At 42.0% G+C, this 23,979-nt stretch overlaps 1 protein-coding gene across 1 annotated transcript in view; it reads right to left on the bottom strand.

Moving 5' to 3' along the window:
- LOC308294562 (receptor-type tyrosine-protein phosphatase U-like) overlaps nucleotides 1-23,979 on the bottom strand; it is a gene marked incomplete at its 3' end in the record, with an annotated part of 189,970 nt that overhangs the window by 24,533 nt on the left and 141,458 nt on the right. The window contains exons 6-9 of the mRNA XM_080737295.1: nucleotides 20,787-20,961; nucleotides 15,874-16,167; nucleotides 6,542-6,859; nucleotides 1,190-1,299 (exon numbers count right to left, since the gene is read on the bottom strand). Coding sequence (XP_080593421.1) covers nucleotides 1,190-1,299; nucleotides 6,542-6,859; nucleotides 15,874-16,167; nucleotides 20,787-20,961 — 897 coding nt within the window. The remainder of the gene's footprint in view (nucleotides 1-1,189; nucleotides 1,300-6,541; nucleotides 6,860-15,873; nucleotides 16,168-20,786; nucleotides 20,962-23,979) is intronic.

Here is a 23,979-nt window from a genome sequence, read left to right as displayed (position 1 = left end):
AATAGCTGTGTTACAATCAGGGTGGTGCTATAGGACAATAGCTGTGCTACAATCAGGGTGGTGCTATAGGACAATAGCTGTGTTACAGACAGGGTGGTGCTATAGGACAATAGCTGTGTAGCAGACAGGGTGGTGCTATAGGACAATAGCTGTGCTACAATCAGGGTGGTGCTATAGGACAATAGCTACAGTATCTACATACTGTTTGTATCCATGTTCTGTAGTGCAAGTTGACTATGTACCATGTTGATAGACTTGGGTCGCCACAAAATTGCTAATGAACAACATACTTGGTCAAAGATAACCTAAAATGTTTCTGATTCATGCGACCAATCTATCTGTCGACCGATCTATCGATCGCTCAAATGTATCAATCTACATATCAATCAATCTATCTTACTATCTATACTAACTCTGTCTATCATTGAGTTAACATGCTCATACTGACATGCTTCTATCCTCATTCATCTTATCCAGAGTGGGGTCACAGAGTAACAGTTCCAGCAGAGAATCACAGACTTCCTTTCCCGCCACATCAGACCATTCTAACAGGGGGATGTGGAGACGTTCCAAGGCCAGCATGGAGGTAGAATCCCCCCATCTGGTCCTTGGTCTGCCCTGTGGCTTCATCCCAGCTGGCCCTGTTTATCACATGTTTAATGAATGACCAACATGAACACAACAACATGTACTGAGTCCAACAGTAGAAGAGCTTACCTCGTATTGTTTAGCATATGTTTAATGAATGACCAACATGAACACAACAACATGTACTGAGTCAACCAATAGAAGAGCTTACCTCGTATTGTTTATCACATGTTTAATGAATGGCCAACATGAACACAACAACATGTACTGAGTCAACCAATAGAAGAGCTTACCTCGTATTGTTTAGCACATGTTTAATGAATAACACAACAACATGTACTGAGACAACCAATAGAAGAGCTTACCTCGTATTGTTTATCACATGTTTAATGAATGGCCAACATGAACACAACAACATGTACTGAGTCAACCAATAGAAGAGCTTACCTCGTATTGTTTAGCACATGTTTAATGAATGACCAACATGAACACAACAACATGTACTGAGTCAACCAATAGAAGAGCTTACCTCGTATTGTTTATCACATGTTTAATGAATAACACAACAACATGTACTGAGTCAACCAATAGAAGAGCTTACCTCATATTGGGTGATGAGGCCATTGGGCTCCACTGGCTCCTCCCACTTCAGGAAGATCATGTCATCCAGCGGAGTGAAGGTCAGCGAATCAGGCGCGATGCCTCCGGGAACTGCCAGGAATCCACAGAACAAACATTTGTGGTGAAATTGAAGTGCAAATCCCAGAACAATCAAACCATGTCAATATCATACCGACATCAATGTCACAGTGGATCTCTACAACATATAGGACATGAAAGAACACCTAGGGTGCATTTATGGACCATATCAGTTATATACTACAATCATAACATACACATACTGTAAGAACACACTGAAAGACTAGAATATTACTATTTCATACAAATCCTTGTCTAAACATTAAACAGAGAGGAATATGAAAGATGTCTGAAGAGGCCTGTGAAGTAGTGTTTGTTGATCACAGTGTTTTGAAAGTGATATTTATGAAAGGATGCACCTACTGTACATACTGTAAGTGGGCAGTTTCAAAGCCAAAGAGGAAAAATATTTACCAAACATGAGGGAAACGTGCACACGTGCACATACACACACTAGACATTGACTATATCATATACACACACCCACACACACACACACACACCCACACACACATAACTGTACACTATATCTGCTCTTAAAACCCATATCTGTGACTGTCTGGAGCTCTCTCTCTCTCTCTCTCTCTCTCTCTCTCCCTCTCTCTCTCCCTCTCCCTCTCCCTCTCCCTCTCTCTCTCTCTCTCCCTCTCTCCCTCTCTCCCTCTCCCTCTCCCTCTCTCTCTCTCTCTCTCTCTCCCTCTCCCTCTCCCTCTCCCTCTCTCTCTCTCTCTCTCTCTCCCTCTCTCCCTCTCCCTCTCCCTCTCTCTCTCTCTCTCTCTCTCCCTCTCCCTCTCCCTCTCTCCCTCTCTCTCTCTCTCTCTCTCTCTCTCTCTCTCCCTCTCTCTCCCTCTCCCTCTCTCTGTCTCTGTCTCTCCCTCTCCCTCTCCCTCTCTCTCTCTCTCTCTCTGAGAAACGGTGTTAGTTTAGTCTTTTTCATGGAAGAATTGATTTGGCCTTCAGACAGGTCTCAGCATGGAGACCATCCTTCAGACAGGTCTCAGCATGGAGACCATCTGCCACGGCACAAAGGAATAATAGCAGATAAGAAATAAGGATCCTCTCCCAGGCTCACTGGAGGTTCACACATAAAACCACTTCTTTAAGGATCCTCTCCCAGCATCACTGGAGGTTCACACATAAAACCACTTCTTTTTAATCATGTTTCATTGAAAATTAAAAGGAACTTTTGTATTGCTGATGCAGCATCACCATGATATGACCAGCTCTCTCTTTAATAATCTCTACTAGATGGGAGCTGGTAGTTATAAATCCTCTTCTTAGAAGTACATGGAATACATTGGTTTGTAATAATGTCACTACTTACATTACAACATTACAGTTATTTAAAACCAGTAAGACGCCCTAAGGGTGAGAAGCATCGCCCTGAGACTGACACAATATGGGCATATATGGGCATTCCCAGATATGGGCTTAATATTGATGACATCAGGGATCTCTAAATATGGGCATAAAAGGGACAAGAACATAATTCATTTTTAAGTGTGACTTGTGTCACGGTTGCCAAAATGTGTCCAAAATGTGGCCATATTTTCCCAGTTATGGACATGACTGACATCATAAATGTCTGACCTCATAGACCACATGAGACTGACACAATATGTCCATATATGGGGCTGAGGCGTGACGCACACAAACACACGCACATGATCTTCAGGTTTTCATACTAAATACGACCTGACCCTGGAAGGCTGCCAGGTCACCTTGTCCTGGTTCTAAGTATCAGGCTCAGCTGAAAGCCCTGACATTGCATCCTGTGAACTCTGTCCTGACTTGAAGCAGTGGAGCTGGGAGAAAGGGTTAGCCTAACCCTAACCCTAACCCTAACCCAGGGTTAGGGTTAACAGCTGGGAGAAAGTCCAGCTGGGCTTCAGGGTACATCAGAGCAGATTACTGTGACATCACAATATCTGGTCCTCATCCATGACATCCACTAAAACACAAAGCCTTCTACAGCAGCTAAATCAATGCTTATTGAAGCCTCCAGAACACAGTGAGGGACCAACCCTCATGGACCAACCCTCATTTGCAGCCATGCTCGAATAGGTAAAAGAGGATCAAAAGAAAAAAAGGAAACCAAGGCACTCTTCTTTAAAAGTTAAAAAGCTTTTCATTCATATTGGCCAATTCATATTTGAAACATGTTAAAAATGTGATAACCCACGCATTTGGGCTTTAACCAGCCTTCCTCAGGGAAGGTAAAAGAGGATGTTTAAAATAATGGAAGTGGATAAATGAAAGAGTGGTCTATCCATTTTTAAAGTGCTTTGTGATTTATTCCAAGTGTATAATTGGACAAGTGTTGACAAGTACAAAGTGGAAAAGGTAAATAGGGCTCAGTTGAAAGTACTGGATCAGAGTTTTCTGTTGAACCAGTTTGATCTGAAACAAGTGCTTTATGTTTGAAAATAAATCCATTATTTAGCTCCCACTGAGGCTCTGTCTACAGATCAAAGTGAAGGATTTGTATATATTTCATAATGTATTACAACAACATTACGTTTAGGTGAAGGATTTGTATATATTTCATAATGTATTACAACAACATTACGTTTAGGTGAAGGATTTGTATATATTTCATAATGTATTACAACAACATTACGTTTAGGTGAAGGATTTGTATGTATTTCATAATGTATTACAACAACATTACGTTTAGGTGAAGGATTTGTACATATTTCATAATGTATTACAACAACATTACGTTTAGGTGAAGGATTTGTATGTATTTCATAATGTATTACAACAACATTACGTTTAGGTGAAGGATTTGTATATATTTCATAATGTATTACAACAACATTACGTTTAGGTGAAGGATTTGTATATATTTCATAATGTATTACAATAACATTACGTTTAGGTGAAGGATTTGTATATATTTCATAATGTATTACAACAACATTACGTTTAGGTGAAGGATTTGTATATATTTCATAATGTATTACAACAACATTACGTTTAGGTGAAGGATTTGTATATATTTCATAATGTATTACAACAACATTACGTTTAGGTGAAGGATTTGTATATATTTCATAATGTATTACAACAACATTACGTTTAGGTGAAGGATTTGTACATATTCCATAATGTATTACAACAACATTACGTTTAGGTGAAGGATTTGTATATATTTCATAATGTATTACAACAACATTACGTTTAGGTGAAGGATTTGTACGTATTTCATAATGTATTACAACAACATTACGTTTAGGTGAAGGATTTGTATATATTTCATAATGTATCACAACAACATTACGTTTAGGTGAAGGATTTGTATATATTTCATAATGTATCACAACAACATTACTTTTAGGTGAAGGATTTGTATATATTTCATAATGTATTACACCAACATTACTTTTAGGTGAAGGATTTGTATAATGTCATAATGTATTACAACAACATTACGTTTAGGTGAAGGATTTGTATATATTTCATAATGTATTACAACAACATTACGTTTAGGTTGTTGTCCAGTGACTTACTGTCCTTCTTTAAAAGTTAAAAAGCTTTTCATTCATAGTGGCCAATTCATATTTGAAACATGTTAAAAATGTGATAACCCACGCGTTTGGGCTTTAACCAGCCTTCCTCAGGGAAGGTAAAAGAGGATGTTTAAAATAATGGAAGTGGATAAATGAAAGGAAATAATAAAACACTTTGTTTATTCCACAACAGAGTGGTCTATCCATTTTTAAAGTGCTTTGTGATTTATTCCAAGTGTATAATTGGACAAGTGTTGACAAGTACAAAGTGGAAAAGGTAAATAGGGCTCAGTTGAAAGTACTGGATCAGAGTTTTCTGTTGAACCAGTTTGATCTGAAACAAGTGCTTTATGTTTGAAAATAAATCCATTATTTAGCTCCCACTGAGGCTCTGTCTACAGATCAAAGTGAAGGATTTGTATATATTTCATAATGTATTACAACAACATTACGTTTAGGTGAAGGATTTGTATATATTTCATAACAACATTACGTTTAGGTGAAGGATTTGTATATATTTCATAATGTATTACAACAACATTACGTTTAGGTGAAGGATTTGTATGTATTTCATAATGTATTACAACAACATTACGTTTAGGTGAAGGATTTGTACATATTTCATAATGTATTACAACAACATTACGTTTAGGTGAAGGATTTGTATGTATTTCATAATGTATTACAACAACATTACGTTTAGGTGAAGGATTTGTATGTATTTCATAATGTATTACAACAACATTACGTTTAGGTGAAGGATTTGTATATATTTCATAATGTATTACAACAACATTACGTTTAGGTGAAGGATTTGTATATATTTCATAATGTATTACAATAACATTATGTTTAGGTGAAGGATTTGTATATATTTCATAATGTATTACAACAACATTACGTTTAGGTGAAGGATTTGTATATATTTCATAATGTATTACAACAACATTACGTTTAGGTGAAGGATTTGTATATATTTCATAATGTATTACAACAACATTACGTTTAGGTGAAGGATTTGTATATATTTCATAATGTATTACAACAACATTACGTTTAGGTGAAGGATTTGTATATATTTCATAATGTATTACAATAACATTACGTTTAGGTGAAGGATTTGTATATATTTCATAATGTATTACAACAACATTACGTTTAGGTGAAGGATTTGTATATATTTCATAATGTATTACAACAACATTACGTTTAGGTGAAGGATTTGTATATATTTCATAATGTATTACAACAACATTACGTTTAGGTGAAGGATTTGTATATATTTCATAATGTATTACAACAACATTACGTTTAGGTGAAGGATTTGTACATATTCCATAATGTATTACAACAACATTACGTTTAGGTGAAGGATTTGTATATATTTCATAATGTATTACAACAACATTACGTTTAGGTGAAGGATTTGTACGTATTTCATAATGTATTACAACAACATTACGTTTAGGTGAAGGATTTGTATATATTTCATAATGTATCACAACAACATTACGTTTAGGTGAAGGATTTGTATATATTTCATAATGTATCACAACAACATTACTTTTAGGTGAAGGATTTGTATATATTTCATAATGTATTACACCAACATTACTTTTAGGTGAAGGATTTGTAAAATGTCATAATGTATTACAACAACATTACGTTTAGGTGAAGGATTTGTATATATTTCATAATGTATTACAACAACATTACGTTTAGGTTGTTGTCCAGTGACTTACTGTCCTGGTCCGTCTGGAAGGTGACCTCTCGGCCCTCCTTCTTGCCCTCGGGGTTGGCCAGGGCCAGGCGGACATGGACACCATGGTAGGGCGGCAGGTCGCGCAGCGTGAAGCGCGAGGCGTTGCGCTCCACCGCCAGGCACTCGCGCACGGTGGTGTTGTGTCCGCCGCCGCCTCCCGCCGTGGCGTAGCGGTAGCACAGGGACACAGAGTAGGTGTGGCAGCGCGTCAGGTTGAAGGCCAAGGTCTCCCACTGCAGGGACAGCTGACGGGACTGGATGTCTGTGGCCGTGAGGCCCCGCAGCGCACGCATGGGCTCTGGAGGGAGAGGAAGAAGAGCAGCCATTCAGAATGTGTGCCATGGTTTCTGTAACAAGCCCTGTGGTGATGCTAGCAATGAGGTGCATGGGTGGAGGAGAACCAGAGGGAAAGGTTGAGTTTGGTGGAAAGGACCTGTAACCTGGCTTTTACTGTACACACACACACACACACACACACACACACACACACACACACACACACACACACACACACACACACACACACACACACACAGTATGCATGTCTCAAGGGTAAAATGTGAAGCAATCAATTCCTAATTATTCTAATGAATAAAAACGCTTTCCCTAATTCCCTAAACACTCAGGAGAGTTGTAATTATAGGAACGTATAATTGTCTATTTATCAGTAATTCTCTTATGAGGTGAGTCCTCATCAATAAAAAATGGTGACTCCCCCACCCATTGTTCCTGAGGTTTTTCCCCTCCTGCATAGTCTGGTGTGGCCAGACTGTTGACTCTGTGATTTACATAGTCTGGTGTGGCCAGACTGTTGACTCTGTGATTTACAAATGCTCCCGTTATTCAGTCTGGGAGACGGAAGAGAAGAATGATGAGAACCCGGTTAAAGCGGAAGTGAAGCCTCCTCCCCACTTCCATTTAGTTTTTAACACATTTATCTTAATATAAATCAAAATCATTTAAGCATATTTAGCTTGCTGCGTAGCAGAAATTACATTTTAAAAATATATTTTCAGGAACGGAAATGCCAGCTTCCATTACTCCCCGTTCAGGAGCTGTAGTTCCAGACTCTATATAGCATTGGGAGATTGTGGAATAGTTGTCTGGCTACGCGAGACTACCTCCTGCATAACTAGTAAGACGCCTCAGGGCGACAAGCGAACTCGCCCTAAAGGGCCCTAAAGGGCGAGGTCACACCATGTCTTGGCCGTCTGGCCAGTGATGTATATCGGACCAGTTACCCATATATGGAGACTCCTGGTACCTATATATGGAGATCCATCCTAACCCTAACCCTACTGTATATGAAGATATGCTGTGAGACCCCAAACACGCTTACTCGGTTATTCAGATGTGATATGACGTCTATCACATCTGACATCATACATACAATCCCTTTTATGTCCATACATGGAGATCCCTGTCTGAACCAGCCACACAGATATACACCCCACTGTCCACCAGAACACAGAGGTCAGCGCATCACACCCACATCTCCACGGTCACACGGAAACTCACTCCAATTACACTAATTAAACAGACAGGCCTCCACCGTCTCTGTGTCGACAGGCAAACTGACTATTCTGGAGTTAGAGTTTGGTGTCTGGAGGCTGAAAACAAAATGCCAAAGACATCATCAGCACTGCATCAATGAGGACAATTTGTCAATGACCATTATTAACACGATACTGTACATGCCTCTTTTATACATGATATTATAGTATTGTTTGTTCTTTAAATTGGGCTGTTAGTGTTGAGTGATGGGGCTTGAGTTATGGATGGGGTATGGAGAGATCAGCAGACAGACTCTGAGGTTACCAAGGTCAACATCTCTTCAGTGGGGCTCATAGGGAGTCTCAGCACACTGCAGACCCAAGCTGGGAGTCTCAGCACACTGCAGACCCAAGCTGGGAGTCTCACCACACTGCAGAGCCAAGCTGGGAGTCTCACCACACTGCAGAGCCAAGCTGGGAGTCTCACCACACTGCAGAGCCAAGCTGGGAGTCTCACCACACTGCAAGCTGGGAGTCTCACCACACTGCAGAGCCAAGCTGGGAGTCTCACCACACTGCAAGCTGGGAGTCTCACCACACTGCAGAGCCAAGCTGGGAGTCTCACCACACTGCAGAGCCAAGCTGGGAGTCTCACCACACTGCAGAGCCAAGCTGGGAGTCTCACCACACTGCAGAGCCAAGCTGGGAGTCTCACCACACTGCAAGCTGGGAGTCTCACCACACTGCAAGCTGGGAGTCTCACCACACTGCAAGCTGGGAGTCTCACCACACTGCAGACCCAAGCTGGGAGTCTCAGCACACTGCAGACCCAAGCTGGGAGTCTCACCACACTGTAGACCCAAGCTGGGAGCACAAATCAGGCTGAGAATGCATCCATGAGCAGGAGGCCGGACAACAGAGGAACAAAGAGGATAATCAAATGAAATTAAGAATGGGTCGTCCCTTGACAATCAGGGATGCATGAAAATGCACACACACTTTTCCATCCTCATCTCTTTCTCTCCTTTCACTTTGTGTTTCCCTCTACTTTACGTCCCACACATACATTAGTGCTTATAAATGGACGCTCAAACACATTCATGAGCAGCTAAACCTTATCAGACACAAGCGTCTTATCTCTACCCTGGGCTCTTACCCTTCCCTGAGCTCTCAACCTCTTCAGTGAAATTCCATAACAGCAGCATGCAAGCCACAGTCCTCTGCACTTACCCACTACTACCCTTGTAATTGTCTGTCTGCCATCTCATGCTGGGCAGAAACATGAGCAGGGCATCGATCTGTGCCCGCTGCAGACCAAAGCCATGGCAGACGAATGGACGGGCAGGTAATCAGTATACTGGTAGGCAAAGCAGGAAATGTTCTAACAACTGTTTAGTCTAAATGGTGCAATTGATATTCTGCACAGTTCCAGGGCCCAACAGAGCCTGGCATTTAAGCACAGAGCTGATGAAAGCACCGCCACAGAGGGCACAGTGTGCTCATTGTGGGCTTTCTCAAACTGCCATTCAGCCAGTTTGCCTACTGGTCTATTAGTCTGTATGCCACGTGTGCCCCATCTCTCTCCCTCTCTTTCCCTTGCCCCCCCTCTTCTTCTTCTTCTATTTCTCTTATGGAAATAACACATTTTATACCTGTAAACCTGTGATGTGACAATACAGTTGATTCTGATTTAAATGTCTCAATAGAAGAGCAGTTATGTTCATTTATATTGTATTAACGTACGGTACCAGTTATAATGTACAGTACCATACAGATTGGTCATTATAATAACCTTTTAATTCACATACTGTAAGTTACACATACATGCCTTTCTCAACACACGCACGCACGCACGCACGCACGCACGCACGCACGCACGCACGCACGCACGGACGCACGCACGCATGCATGCACGCGCGAACACATTAACAGATACAGAGGAGAATGAGGGAATTCCAGCTCAGGCAACAGGCCTTGCTATGATGAACAACATGCGGAGCGAGAACTGAAGCTCTTGTGTTGCTAATGTTCTTAATATCAGTGAAACTCCACCCCAGGGGTTTTCATAAGGCTCAGTGACCCAACAGCAGCAGGTGGAAGTCCATGAATGCAGTTTGGGGACCCCCTGCAGAAGTCCATGAATACAGTTTGGGGACCCCCTGCAGAAGTCCATGAATGCAGTTTGGGGACCCCCTGCAGAAGTCCATGAATACAGTTTGGGGACCCCCTGCAGAAGTCCATGAATGCAGTTTGGGGACCCCCTGCAGCAGCAGCTCTCCTCTCCTCTGTGTACTGGAGGAGCTTCAAGCTGCTGAGAATCACAGCCATGGCTCATCAAGCACACCTGGACGGCCATCAGAGCCATGTTCACATTTACGGACATTAGTTTTACAACGTCCACATGAGGACACGCCTCCTCCACTCCTAACGCCCATATATGGCAAGAGCATCTCAGGCTCTTCTGGGGGCTGTACTGTTTCCTATAGGATGGTATTGTTTCATATAGGATGGTATTGTTTCCTATAGGATGGTACAGTTTCCTATAGGATGGTATTGTTTCCTATAGGATGGTATTGTTTCCTATAGGATGGTATTGTTTCCTATAGGATGGTACAGTTTCCTATAGGATGGTATTGTTTCCTATAGGATGGTATTGTTTCCTATAGGATGGTACAGTTTCCTATAGGATGGTATTGTTTCCTATAGGATGGTATTGTTTCCTATAGGATGGCATTGTTTCCTATAGGATGGTATTGTTTCCTATAGGATGGTATTGTTTCCTATAGGATGGTACTGTTTCCTATAGGATGGTACTGTTTCCTATAGGATGGTATTGTTTCCTATAGGATGGTACTGTTTCCTATAGGATGGTACTGTTTCCTATAGGATGGTATTGTTTCCTATAGGATGGTATTGTTTCCTATAGGATGGTATTGTTTCCTATAGGATGGAGGCTGTATTGTTTCCTATAGGATGGTATTGTTTCCTATAGGATGGTTGCGACCGTCAGGTCACACTTACTATCAAAACCTCCACCGGCTGTCTGTCCGTCTGTCACACGTCACACTTTTGCCCTGCTCATATCTCCGCAACCGTTGCCCCGATCCATGCCAAATTTTGCACACACACTCCTTGCCTGCAAAACCACAACCTCCACCCCATCAATTCTCACATGGCCCTCTTCTAGCGCCACCATGAGGCTGATTCTTGCAAAACACATTTTTGGACACTGCTCCTTTATTGTTGTCCTAAAATCACGCAAATCGGTACACAGTATGTCTACACTCATCTCATCAACATGGATCTGTCCCATTTAGCGCCACTTTCAGGACGATTTTTTAAAACACATTTTTGGACACTACTCCTACAGATTTTGCCCTAAAATCACGCAAATCGCTACACAGTATGTCTACAATTATATCTCATCAACATGGATCTGTCCCATATAGCGCCACCGTCCCGATTAGGGAGTCTTACTGGTATTGTTTCCTATAGGATGGTATTGTTTCCTATAGGATGGTATTGTTTCCTATAGGATGGTATTTCCTATAGAATGGTATTGTTTCCTATAGGATGGTATTGTTTCCTATAGGATGGTGGGGAAGCAGAGAGCTTCTTTTACTTTACAATGTATTTCACATTCACACACAGACAGACTGGAGGAAACCCTGCAAGGCAACAACATGCTCATCAGGATCAGTTGGGGGTTCAGTGTCTTGCTCAAAGACACTTCAAAACACAGGAGGAGCCGGGGATCGAACTGGGAACCTTATGATTCCAAGACGGCTGCTCCACCTGGCCCGCAGTGGACAAAATCATTTATCTCCATGTCTCAGCCAATCACAAGCAGAGTCCTCCCCAGCCATCCAATAGAGAAAACAATATGCCTTCTGGAGAGGAAGCTTCGCTCGTCTTCACTGACAGTGAGAGAGTCCAAGAATCCCTTCTGTTCACCGTGATAATTCCTGCCTCCCCAAGATCTCCATGGCAACCTGAGAGACTTCTTCCTGGCGTTTTAAAGCTCATCAGAGTGAGGTGAGTGGGAAGGGGGGGGGGGGGTACAGCAGATGGTCAGCGGGGCAGGTAGTGTGGGGGGGGAGGGGGGGCAGGTAGGGTGGGGGGGGAGGGGGGCAGGTAGGGTCACAGTGTGGGGGAGGGGGGGCAGGTAGTGTGGGGGGGGGAGGGGGGCAGGTAGGGTCACAGTGGGGGGAGGGGGGGCAGGTAGTGTGGGGGGGAGGGGGGGCAGGTAGGGTCACAGCTGGTGATCAGAGTCTCCTGGTGAGATGGAGAAGGTGAGACACAGCAGGGGGAGGGGCTATATTTATACAATTTATGTTCCTCTCAGTCGATATACTGACTGACTGTGGAAGCAATTTATACATAGTGTTATATGTATGTATGTATAGTTTAATTAGTCCTATCAATACATAGTGTTATATGTATGTATAGTTTAATTAGTCCTATCAATACATAGTGTTATATGTATGTATAGTTTAATTAGTCCTAGTGTGATTGTTCTGCACCGGTGTCACTAAAATAAATTCATGTGAAATTACACTAAAGCTTCGTACACACCGCCGGCGAATTGGCGAATAGCGAATTAGCGTATAATTTGCCTTCTGTTTAAAACCTTATAAAGTCAATGGAAGCATCCACACCAAACGCGAATTTTAAAAAAGCGAAAAGGCGTCTGTTTTTTATTCGCCCTTGTGTCGAATTTAGCGAACATTCGCTGGTGAACTCCTCTCTCTCTCTGTATTAAATCAAGCTCACTCTATCCTACTTAAAGAAAGAGAGAGAGCATGGTCGAGGGACCTTCTCTTTGCATTTCTTTTCCGTGTCTCTCGTCTGTGTGGCTGCTTGGGAAAAGTACTCGAATGTCTACTGGTAAAAGTATGGTTTGTATATTTTATTGTTAATTTATATCTGCAAAAAGACTAATGTTTTAAAATAAATCGCTGTGTATAAATACAATAGGATCCGAAATGTAGTGGAGTAGAAGGAAAGTACTGGGAATTGGACTCAAGTACAAATACCTACAAGTACAGGCTACTCAAGTAAATGTACTTTTAATTACTTTACACCACCGCTGCTGCGAGCTGCCTGTCTGTGGGGGAACGGAGTGGAGGGGGAACGGTGAACGCGTGTTGTCTCTTTTGTGATGTGATGGGTTGTGTGCGCCGGCGAAGACTTCTATTCTTCTTTTTCTTTTTATTATTTAATAGGCTAACAACCACGACCAGGTCATCATCACTTGAGGATGTTGTTTCCATTGTTTTATTTGTTTCCCTGTCTCCGTTCTCCTCTCTCCTCTCTCTCCTTTCTTCTCCTTTCTCCTCCTGTGGCTACAGGCCGATATCACCCCCTCATATTTAGGCGAATTAAGCGAATATTATACGCATATTCGCGTCGCTTTTTGGTGTGTATGGAAAAAGGCGAATCGCAAATTCTTCGCCTTTTTGGTTCGCTTATTCACGTCGCTTTCGCTAATTCGCCGGTCTGGACAGAGCATAACACTGTAAACTTTGAGAGTGTAAACATGGACAGCAGATGAGGCAATTAAAAGTTGTACCACTGTATAGCTGCATAACTTTATCTTCAAGAGAAATCCCAATCCCAAGTTATAATCTAGCTAACCACCAGCCAGCTGTTATCTGTTAAAGTTTTACTATGTAACTTTTTTTATAAAACAAATCTTAAAATTGTCCTAACTGTTAAATCGCTAAAGTTTTAGAACACCCACTCCGTTATTTTCAGCCTCTGAAGCCTTCTCTTTATATGTTTTCTATGAGCCGTGAGGGGGGGAGAATTTCGCGCCATGATTACGTAATCTGCATCATCTGTATACGTTGTGTATACGTTGCCCAATCACATCGCCGATCATGCACACATGGTACACTACCGGCCAATGCAGCGCATCTTGAAGTGGGGTCGCCATATTTGTAGTCGCCCGTGTGTCTCTTTACTCAAAAGGTAATTCTCGCCTACCAGGCAGGGTGAAATAGTCTGTTTCTCCGGAATGCCTGAACGCACAGGAACCAGGGACCCCTCTAAAGATAGCTCTCGGCGTTGTGGAGGCAGACGCGGGGGTGTGAAGGTACGAAAAACGGGCGAAAGACGCGAACGCGACCGCGGTTTGCTATATGGCTACTGACCACTAGTTGAGAATCTTACACAGTATAGCTTTAAATTAGCATCAAACCAAATCCTTCCTCTTGTCTTCCTCCAGAGTTCACAAAGCACTGCATGCTGATAGTGAGAGTGTCTTTTTGAGCGGTGGTAGACCGCTCCATAGACTGGCTGTGTGTGTGTACAGGCTACAGAAGCCTGTACTCCTCAGCGTTTTGCCATCGCAATGTGTGTGTGTGTGTGTGTGTGTGTGTGTGTGTGTGTGTGTGTGTGTGTGTGTGTGTGTGTGTGTGTGTGTGTCTGTAGCCTGTAGCCTGTACTCCTCAGTGTTGCCATAGCAATGTGTGTGTGTGTGTGTGTGTGTGTGTGTGTGTGTGTGTGTGTGTCTGTAGCCTGTACATCCTAGACTTATATCTTAGTCTGAAGACGTTATGCAAGCACGACCACCGCTCACTTCACATTGGGTGTGATTTTTCCTTTGAGAAGAAGACCTGATCAGTTCCAGTGTGTGATTCAATGTGTTTGTTCCTAGCAGATGCAGTGTCATAATGAAAGAATGAGCGTCTGGCTGTCAGGGAGGCATCCTGGAAAAACATTAAAACATCCTTTATGGGATGATTTATCCATGGAAAAACATGAAAACATCCTTTATGGGATGATTTATCCATGGAAAAACATTAAAACATCCTTTATGGGATGATTTATCCATGGAAAAACATGAAAACATCCTTTATGGGATGATTTATCCATGGAAAAACATGAAAACATCCTTTATGGGATGATTTATCCATGGAAAAACATTAAAACATCCTTTATGGGATGATTTATCATCATGGAAAAACATTAAAACATCTTTTATGGGATGATTTATCATCATGGAAAAACATTAAAACATCCTTTATGGGATGATTTATCAATGGAAAAACATTAAAACATCCTTTATGGGATGATTTATCATCATGGAAAAACATTAAAACATCCTTTATGGGATGATTTATCATCCATGGAAAAACATTAAAACATCCTTTATGGGATGATTTATCCATGGAAAAACATTAAAACATCCTTTATGGGATGATTTATCCATGGAAAAACATTAAAACATCCTTTATGGGATGATTTATCCATGGAAAAACATTAAAACATCCTTTATGGGATGATTTATCATCATGGAAAAACATTAAAACATCCTTTATGGGATGATTTATCATCCATGGAAAAACATTAAAACATCCTTTATGGGATGATTTATCCATGGAAAAACATTAAAACATCCTTTATGGGATGATTTATCCATGGAAAAACATTAAAACATCCTTTATGGGATGATTTATCCATGGAAAAACATTAAAACATCCTTTATGGGATGATTTATCCAAGCAGAATGAAGCTGTCCCTCAGCTACGCTCTTAATCTGTCAATAACAAACTTAACTGAGAGTGAAAACTAAAATAAATCCTGTCATTGTTCACAAATTAACACGGCTGAAAAAGTATCACATCACATACTTTACAAACGTGCACGTAAAACATGTGAAAGCATCTGATGAGATGTGCAGCCATCTTCATGTGTGAACAACGGTGTGATCTAACATGGTTGGCAGTAAAACGCTGTGTCCTCGATACATAATGACCGTAGCAGCGTTATTTCCCAGCTCAGGTGCTCAGCGCCTCGGGGTCGGCCACCTCACCTGCACACTTGGTCCGGCTAACGAGCGGTGGTCCGGGCGGTCCCGTGCCCCCCTCCCCGGGCCGGGTCAGCAGCACGCTGATGTGGTACTCCGTGTCCGGCTCCAGGTGCCAGAGCTTGTAGGTGACCATGTTGACGGCGTGCACCTCCGACCACGGGGACTGGCTGGCGCGGTACTCGATCTCCTTTCTGATGATGGGGCCGTCTCCCAGGATGGAGTTGGTGTTGAGCTGGATGATCAGGTAGGTGGAGCCGGCACGCAGCAGCTGGGGTGGAGCTATGGGAGACGGAGGCACTGGGAAAGAGGAGACATCACAGTCAAGCTTTTACTGACAACCATGTTGATACACAACTTACAATTACAATTACAATTTAGGCATTTAGCAGATGCTTTTAATCCAAAGCGACGTACAATAAGAAGGTAATACATCTATATAATAAGCAAGATAATATGTCAGAACATCAACAACCATACAACAAATGCATAGGAATATCAATCTAGAAAAACAATAACATATGTAGACCACGCACCTAAGCAGTAAAAAAAAAAAAAAATAAAATAAAAAAAGTTTCTAAAACCTAAAAATGCTATCTAGCTTCATATGGTCATTGAGTAGTACAGTAGTGCTATGGGTTTAGTTGGAGTCTGAAGAGGTGAGTCTTCAGTCCATAGCGGAAGCTACAGTAGGGAGTGAGTCTGTAGTTCTAATGGAAGCTAGGGAGTGAGTCTGTAGTTCTAAGTTCGACAGGGAGTTTATTAACTGTACAGAACAAAAAACACATACGGATCAACAGAACTCATGGCACTGCTGTACTGTACACGATCTACAGAGATTAATGTAACTAATTAATATGATATGAATGTAACTAGTTCATGTGATATTAATGCAACTAATTAATATGATGTTAATGTAAGTAATTAATATGATGTTAATGTAACTAGTTCATGTGATATTAATGCAACTAATTAATATGATAGTAATGTAACTAGTTCATGTGATATTAATGCAACTAATTACTATGATAGTAATGTAACTAGTTCATGTGATATTAATGTAACTAATTACTATGATAGTAATGTCACTAGTTCATGTGATATTAATGTAACTAATTAATATGATGTTAATGCAACTAATTAATATGATGTTAATGTAACTAATTAATATGATGTTAATGTAAGTAATTAATATGATATTAATGTAACTAATTAATATGATATTAATGTAACTAATTAATATGATATTAATGTAACTAATTAATATGATATTAATGTAAGTAATCAGCTCTGAGGGAACACAGTTCCTGCCATCATAAAAGCCCTGGAGACCATGTGTGTTCCTGTGACTGCAGAAAGCCAGCAGGTCAACAGTTCACACAACTGACTGCTCACACCTATTAAAAAGCCATTAACAGCAGCACAAACATCTCACAAAAGGAACAAGTGTAGGGAAAACACAGCCAGGCATATGGCGCTAGTACGGGAAGTTTACCAACAACAGAGTTGGTTTAACCCGATCCATATGCATCGCATTCGCACATCTGACGCTCCAAACAGCGTGTTTCCTAAACCCACCAGGATTGAGTTAAGACCCGCCTCGTGGAAACGCGAGGCTGAAATCCTTGCCGGACACATGGAGGGTGGATAAAGTCAGACCTAGTAAAGGCATGAAGACAATATAAAACTTGTAGGCTACTGAGAAAAGCCTGCATTTGCACAAAGCACAGCTATTAATTTCTCACTACAGTGCTCAAAATAAACTGTGCTAAAAAAAACTTTGTAACTTTGCAAAAGAGAAAAACGTACTGAGAAAGCTATTAATTTGTCACTATACTGTACTCAAAATAAAAACTCTTACTGATTATCAGTTACATTGATTGTTATAGTTTGGATATGGCTTTGGGTGTATTATGCTGTGTGCATTATTGTAATGGATCGGTAGGTAGTAGTAGGTACAGTATTGCTTTGCACTAAGAGCACTAATGTTATATGCACTTTCATACTTAAGATTATTAAGAGGGGCGTTTCCGCGAGGCGGGTCTTAACTCAATCCTGGTGGGTTTAGGAAACACGCCTCCAAACAGCTTCCAACAAGAAGCCACTGTGATGAAAGAAGGGCCCTGTGTTGCTGAGAGGATTCATTTCAGAGCCCACCAGCAGAATGTCAGTTAGCAGGAGACTGGAGCCACTGAACAATGACACAGACAGGAGACTGGAGCCACTGAACAATGACACAGACAGGAGACTGGAGCCACTGAACAATGACACAGACAGGAGACTGGAGCCACTGAACAATGACACAGACAGGAGACTGGAGCCACTGAACAATGACAGACAGGAGACTGGAGCCACTGAACAATGACACAGACAGGAGACTGGAGCCACTGAACAATGACACAGACAGGAGACTGGAGCCACTGAACAATGACAGACAGGAGACTGGAGCCACTGAACAATGACACAGACAGGAGACTGGAGCCACTGAACAATGACACAGACAGGAGACTGGAGCCACTGAACAATGACACAGACAGGAGACTGGAGTCACTGAACAATGACACAGACAGGAGACTGGAGCCACTGAACAATGACACAGACAGGAGACTGGAGCCACTGAACAATGACACAGACAGGAGACTGGAGCCACTGAACAATGACACAGACAGGAGACTGGAGCCACTGAACAATGACACAGACAGGAGACTGGAGCCACTGAACAATGACACAGACAGGAGACTGGAGCCACTGAACAATGACACAGACAGGAGACTGGAGCCACTGAACAATGACACAGACAGGAGACGCAGGACAAAAGCAGGACAAAGAGCCAGAAGAAGATCAGAGTTGATCTGTGGCCGTGACCAATCCCTCATTCCTGCTCTGAAGGCCTTCCACATTACCAGCACCTCATCATCATCTTTCACTCTTTCAACAAATATGCCTGCTGAATATTTGTGTTTGTCTTTATCAAGTCATCAGAGCTGATTTAATGATCAGTTATCAATGTATTGCATGGTATTCTCTTACTATAGCCTACTTCTGTAGAGGTTTGGTGAAACCAAGAACCCCATGCAATATAACTAATGAATTATGTCTAGCCTCTCAGATTTATATTTCACGAGGTACGGCAATAAGTCATAATCATAATTATGAAATAAAAAGCCTTCAAAATGTGCTTATAAAAGCCAGCAAAATAACTTATGAGAAGAAAAAGTGCAATTCATGCACTACACTACACTGAGACTTGAGTGTGACTGAAGAGCAACCGTATTCAAAATGAGTGGATCCAGCTAATTAAAAGGATGATTAGCCTTTCATTAGTGGTGCATTAGGGGAGATTTATGAAAGTCTTGTTAAGGATTCTGCTGTGCATTCTATAAAACACATAACAGAGCAGCAGATGTATGAGCAGAGACTCATTTTTATAGAAAACACCTCTGAAGTTTGTTAAAGCAGATCCTGCACCACAAATAATGAATATATTTCCTGCAACCAAAGTGATCAAAACAAGGAGCAAATAAACAGTATAATACTGTCTGTGTTCACTGAGAGAGTGGCCAGGCTCTCTGTACGTCTGAGCTCCTTATGAGGGACTTCATGGCCTTCTATCAATGCATTTACTGTCTGCTGCTGTACTGAGGCTTTAGCAACATCCTGGCAGAAGACTGCTCTGTCACACACCAAGCACTCTGTGTCACTAGACTACCTGATCCATGCTGACACATCTATCCATGGATTAAGCTGCTGTCTCAGCTCTCTCTCTGTCTCTCTGAGAATGGGATTCTTCATCTTCATTTGTCTTCCTCATCCTCAGAGCTCCTCTATACATTCCTGTCTGTGTCACGGCAGGGCTGTCACAGCACCGTCACTCCACAGGGTTGGAGTTAGTGGAGCAGTTGGAGCAGACTGGTCATGGTGGAATGAAGGAGGAGAGCCAGTCAACGTCTAACAACAAGACAGCAGCCAGAATGAAGGAGGAGAGCCAGTCAACGTCTAACAACAAGACAGCAGCCAGAATGAAGGAGGAGAGCCAGTCAACGTCTAACAACAAGACAGCAGCCAGAGAGACAAAGTCCAGTTCAGCAGAACAAGGACTGCATGGAGCTGTTGGCAGCCACCTGCCACTCATACAGTAGTCGGGGGCCTTAGGGTTTTTTCGTGCTAATCAGTCTAAAAGCGCCACATTTTGCACAGATGTAGCCCAGGGCATGCTCTAATGATTTAGCTAGGGCGCCCGAGTCGGCGAGCTTCGGGGTTCGCCACAGCGGCCATCGACTTTCTATACAGGAGGAAAATACCCCAAAATAATTCTGCTTTAAGTAGGATGTGAGGGGTCTAGCTAGTGGTTTGTCATGATTCTGAATCCATTGCAAGCATTTGTTTTGCTCACAAAACATTCCTTGGGCTACAAAGGGCCCCACAACACGATGGTTTAGTGATGAGTCATCACTTTTCACAATTTTGTGGGTGTTTTGTGGGGCCATTTGTAGCCCAAGAAATGTTTTTCTGTGCAAAACAAATGCTTGCAATGGATTCTGAATCATGACAAACCCCCTAGTTAGACCCCTCACATGCTACTTAAAAACTCCTGTAGAAAAAACTCCTGTAGTATAGTATAGTGTAAGACTAAGGGGAACAGAAAAGCTGTTATCAAACAGAATCTCATTTGTTGCTGTCAGAGAAAAGGACAGGAGATTGACATGATGGAAAACAGACAAGATGATAAATGGAAAGACAGAGAGAGGAAGCAACGACACAGGAGGAAGAGGAGGATAAGAGAATGAGAGAGAGAGAGAGAGAGAGATAGAGAGAGAAAGAGAGACAGAGAGAGAGAGAGATAGAGAGACAGAGAGAGAGAGAGAGAGAGAGAGAGAGAGAGAAGGAATGAGAGAATAGTTTTTCATCAGTTTTCTAACCTTTGACGATGAGCTCAGCAAAGTTGGAGACCCCGGAGCCCCTGGAGGACTGGGTGACACAGCGGTAGAGGTCCTGATCCGCCCGCTGCACGCCGTCCAGCTGGAAGGACGCCACAAAGCGCCGGTGACTCAGGTGTTTGACCTGAGCTGTGGACGCTACGTCCCCACTGTGACGCTGGAGAGACAGGACAAGACACACACACACTGTGGTACCAATCTATTTCTCAGGTGTTTGACCTGAGCTGTGGACGCTACGTCCCCACTGTGACGCTGGAGAGACAGGACAAGACACACACACTGTGGTACCAATCTATTTCTCAGGTGTTTGACCTGAGCTGTGGACGCTACGTCCCCACTGTGACGCTGGAGAGACAGGACAAGACACACACACTGTGGTACCAATCTATTTCTCAGGTGTTTGACCTGAGCTGTGGACGCTACGTCCCCACTGTGACGCTGGAGAGACAGGACAAGACACACACACTGTGGTACCAATCTATTTCCCAGAGCAGAGCAAAGTCAACCCGCTAACAATGTCACAACATAATGCATTTAAATCATCACTATGTGCACCGCTTCTTATTGGACTTGACTGATTAAAAAGGATGACTGTCCAAGCGTGTTCCATTTAATTAGAAAAGCAGGACCATCACTCCCCATTTAATCATCCTAGATTACAATCAGCCATACTTTAATACAAACAAATGAAATGTGGTTAGGGTTGTTGTGATTATGAGGGGAGGATACATGACATGAGTGGCATTGATCCCACAGCAGTGGGAGGAATTAACTGGCATAACAACTAAATAGGAAAAAATTAAGGATAAAAATAATTGGCTAATACTAAGCAAAAAATCAAACCTCGGTTCGAAGTGAAGCGGTGAATTTTAATTCTATGTGTACATTCTGTGTTCTAGATCTATACTTTCTATGTGCTTTAGTTCTATATTTTTATGAATTCTGAATGAATGAATGATTTTATCTGGAGGGCCAAATTGTCATGTGAAGCTTGACCAATCCTCAATTCTGCATGCACGGGACATGTACGGGACAGACAAAGCCTGTTCATTCTGGACTGGAATGACCATATATGGACATGTACGGGACACACAAAGCCACTCCTTGGACGCGGCGTCCACCGCTTCAGAAACTAAACAAAATGTAAATCCGTCCACATCAGTGTGTGAGGCTATAAGACAGGCTGTGAGGCTTTCAATAAAGGTCTGTATGATACGTGATTATTGTACCAAAAACTCATGACTGTGAGCCACATGGTCTCTAATGAGTTAAGCTGGTTGCACACTGCTGCATTTTTGAGCAGTGGTCGATCCTCCTAAGAGTGACTTTGTCCCTGACTATGTCTGTAGCATGAGCTGCAATACCACTGGTGACCAGTGGTAGGCCTGTACATGTGCTCCGAAATTACCTCTGATATTCGGCCGAAGAAACCCAGCAGTGTGCAAAGACCTTTACAGTTTAGTCACTTTAACACATTCCCCGCCATTTTAACATACCTTCGTACTCTACGGTGCCTCTGGTCTCCATAGACTTCCATGTAATTCATAGTGCACGGATCATGCACACCCATGCCTAGATAATGCACCACATGTGTCCACATTGCTCACAGCTTTCAAACAAAAAAATCCGAATGGAAATCCGTTCAGGCATTCATGAGATAGAAGCCATTATGTTTTCCTAAAATGTAAACAAAGATGGCTGCCATGTTTGATAGATGGGGTTGCTATGGGGGTTAAACATGCAATTTCGCGATTTCTATCATGCCTACTACATTTTTTGGGGTCAGAAAAAAAATTTGAATATTTTTTTTTTTCGAAATGGCGGAAATTCACGGGACTATCGGGCCTGGCAGGGAAAGACATTGAAATAATCTCGGGACTATCGGGCCTGGCATGCAATGAGTTAATGTGTATCCCAGAAGACACATAGACAGACGAGGGTTTGGTGCTTTTGGTACAGAGCAAGAAAAGGAAATGAAACAGAGAAAATGTCTGACTCCTCAGTGCAGAGTATATCTAGTATAGTAGGGATGACAGAGAGAGAGAGAGAGAGAGAGAGAGAGAGAGAGAGAGGGGGGGGGGGGGGGGGGGGGGGGGAGTGGGAGACTCAAGGCAATGCAGTATGGATTCATAGTGCTGTTGAAAAGCTTGGAGGCATTTCTCACATTGTTTTACACCATTACAAGCAGAAGCATCCTTCATTTCTCACATTGTTTTACACCATTACAAGCAGAAGCATCCTTCATTTCTCACATTGTTTTACACCATTACAAGCAGAAGCATCCTTCATTAAGTGTGCCTGCCATGCAATGCAATGGCAAAACACTGTAATCCGCCATACTTAAGTCATTAATTAAGTCTTTCGCCACGAATTTCTGCACGTAATAACTGCCGCACAATTTACGCCACCGCCGCAATATATACATCAAAACGTGCGGCTCGGCCGGGAATGGTGTGCTATTACTTTTCTTTCCGATCCGCTTTACGATGTAATTCGCAAAAAACAACGCCCAAAAACTCCATTGACTTTGAATGGGGGACTCCGAAAAAAACCCAGAAACTTTGGCGCCACATAACTCTGCCATACTTTTGCCTAGCAACGTCATTTAAAATGTAAAATGCTCACACAACTTTGGTCTTTTTCCGACCAATAGGGATGAGCTGTAATTGATTAAGCCTCGCCCCCTCTTTAACAGGAAGTGCCCTTCACCAAACAGGAAGTGCCTCTATAACTCATGAACCGTTTGTCGTACAGACTTGCGGCTGGTGTCATACCTTTTCTTTTTTTCTCAATTTTTTTTTTCTCAAATTTTTTTTTTCTCAAATTTTTTTTTCTCAAAAAATTTTTTTCTCAAAATTGTTTTCTCAAAATTATTTTTTTCTCAACATTTTTTTTTCTCACATTTTTTTTTCTCAAGATTTTTTTTTCTCACAATTTTTTTTTCAAAATTTCTTTTTCTCAAAAAAGTTTTTTTCTCAATTTTTTTTTCTCACAAAACAATTTTTTCTCAAAAAACTGTCGTTAAAGTGCGACCCGTGATAACGGCCAAAAATGCTCCAAAACGCCACTAATTAGTCGAAATGGCTGACTTCCTGTTTGGTTTCTGATTGGCTGCTGGCCTTGTGACGTGGGTAGAGCTGCGAGGGCCTGGTCATCGCTGCTTGCAGCTTTAATT

The sequence above is a fragment of the Nannobrachium achirus genome (assembly GCF_963921795.1).
Source record: "Nannobrachium achirus genome assembly, chromosome: 2".
NCBI classification, from domain to species: domain Eukaryota; kingdom Metazoa; phylum Chordata; class Actinopteri; order Myctophiformes; family Myctophidae; genus Nannobrachium; species Nannobrachium achirus.
This window is presented reverse-complemented; position numbering and strand designations above follow the sequence as displayed.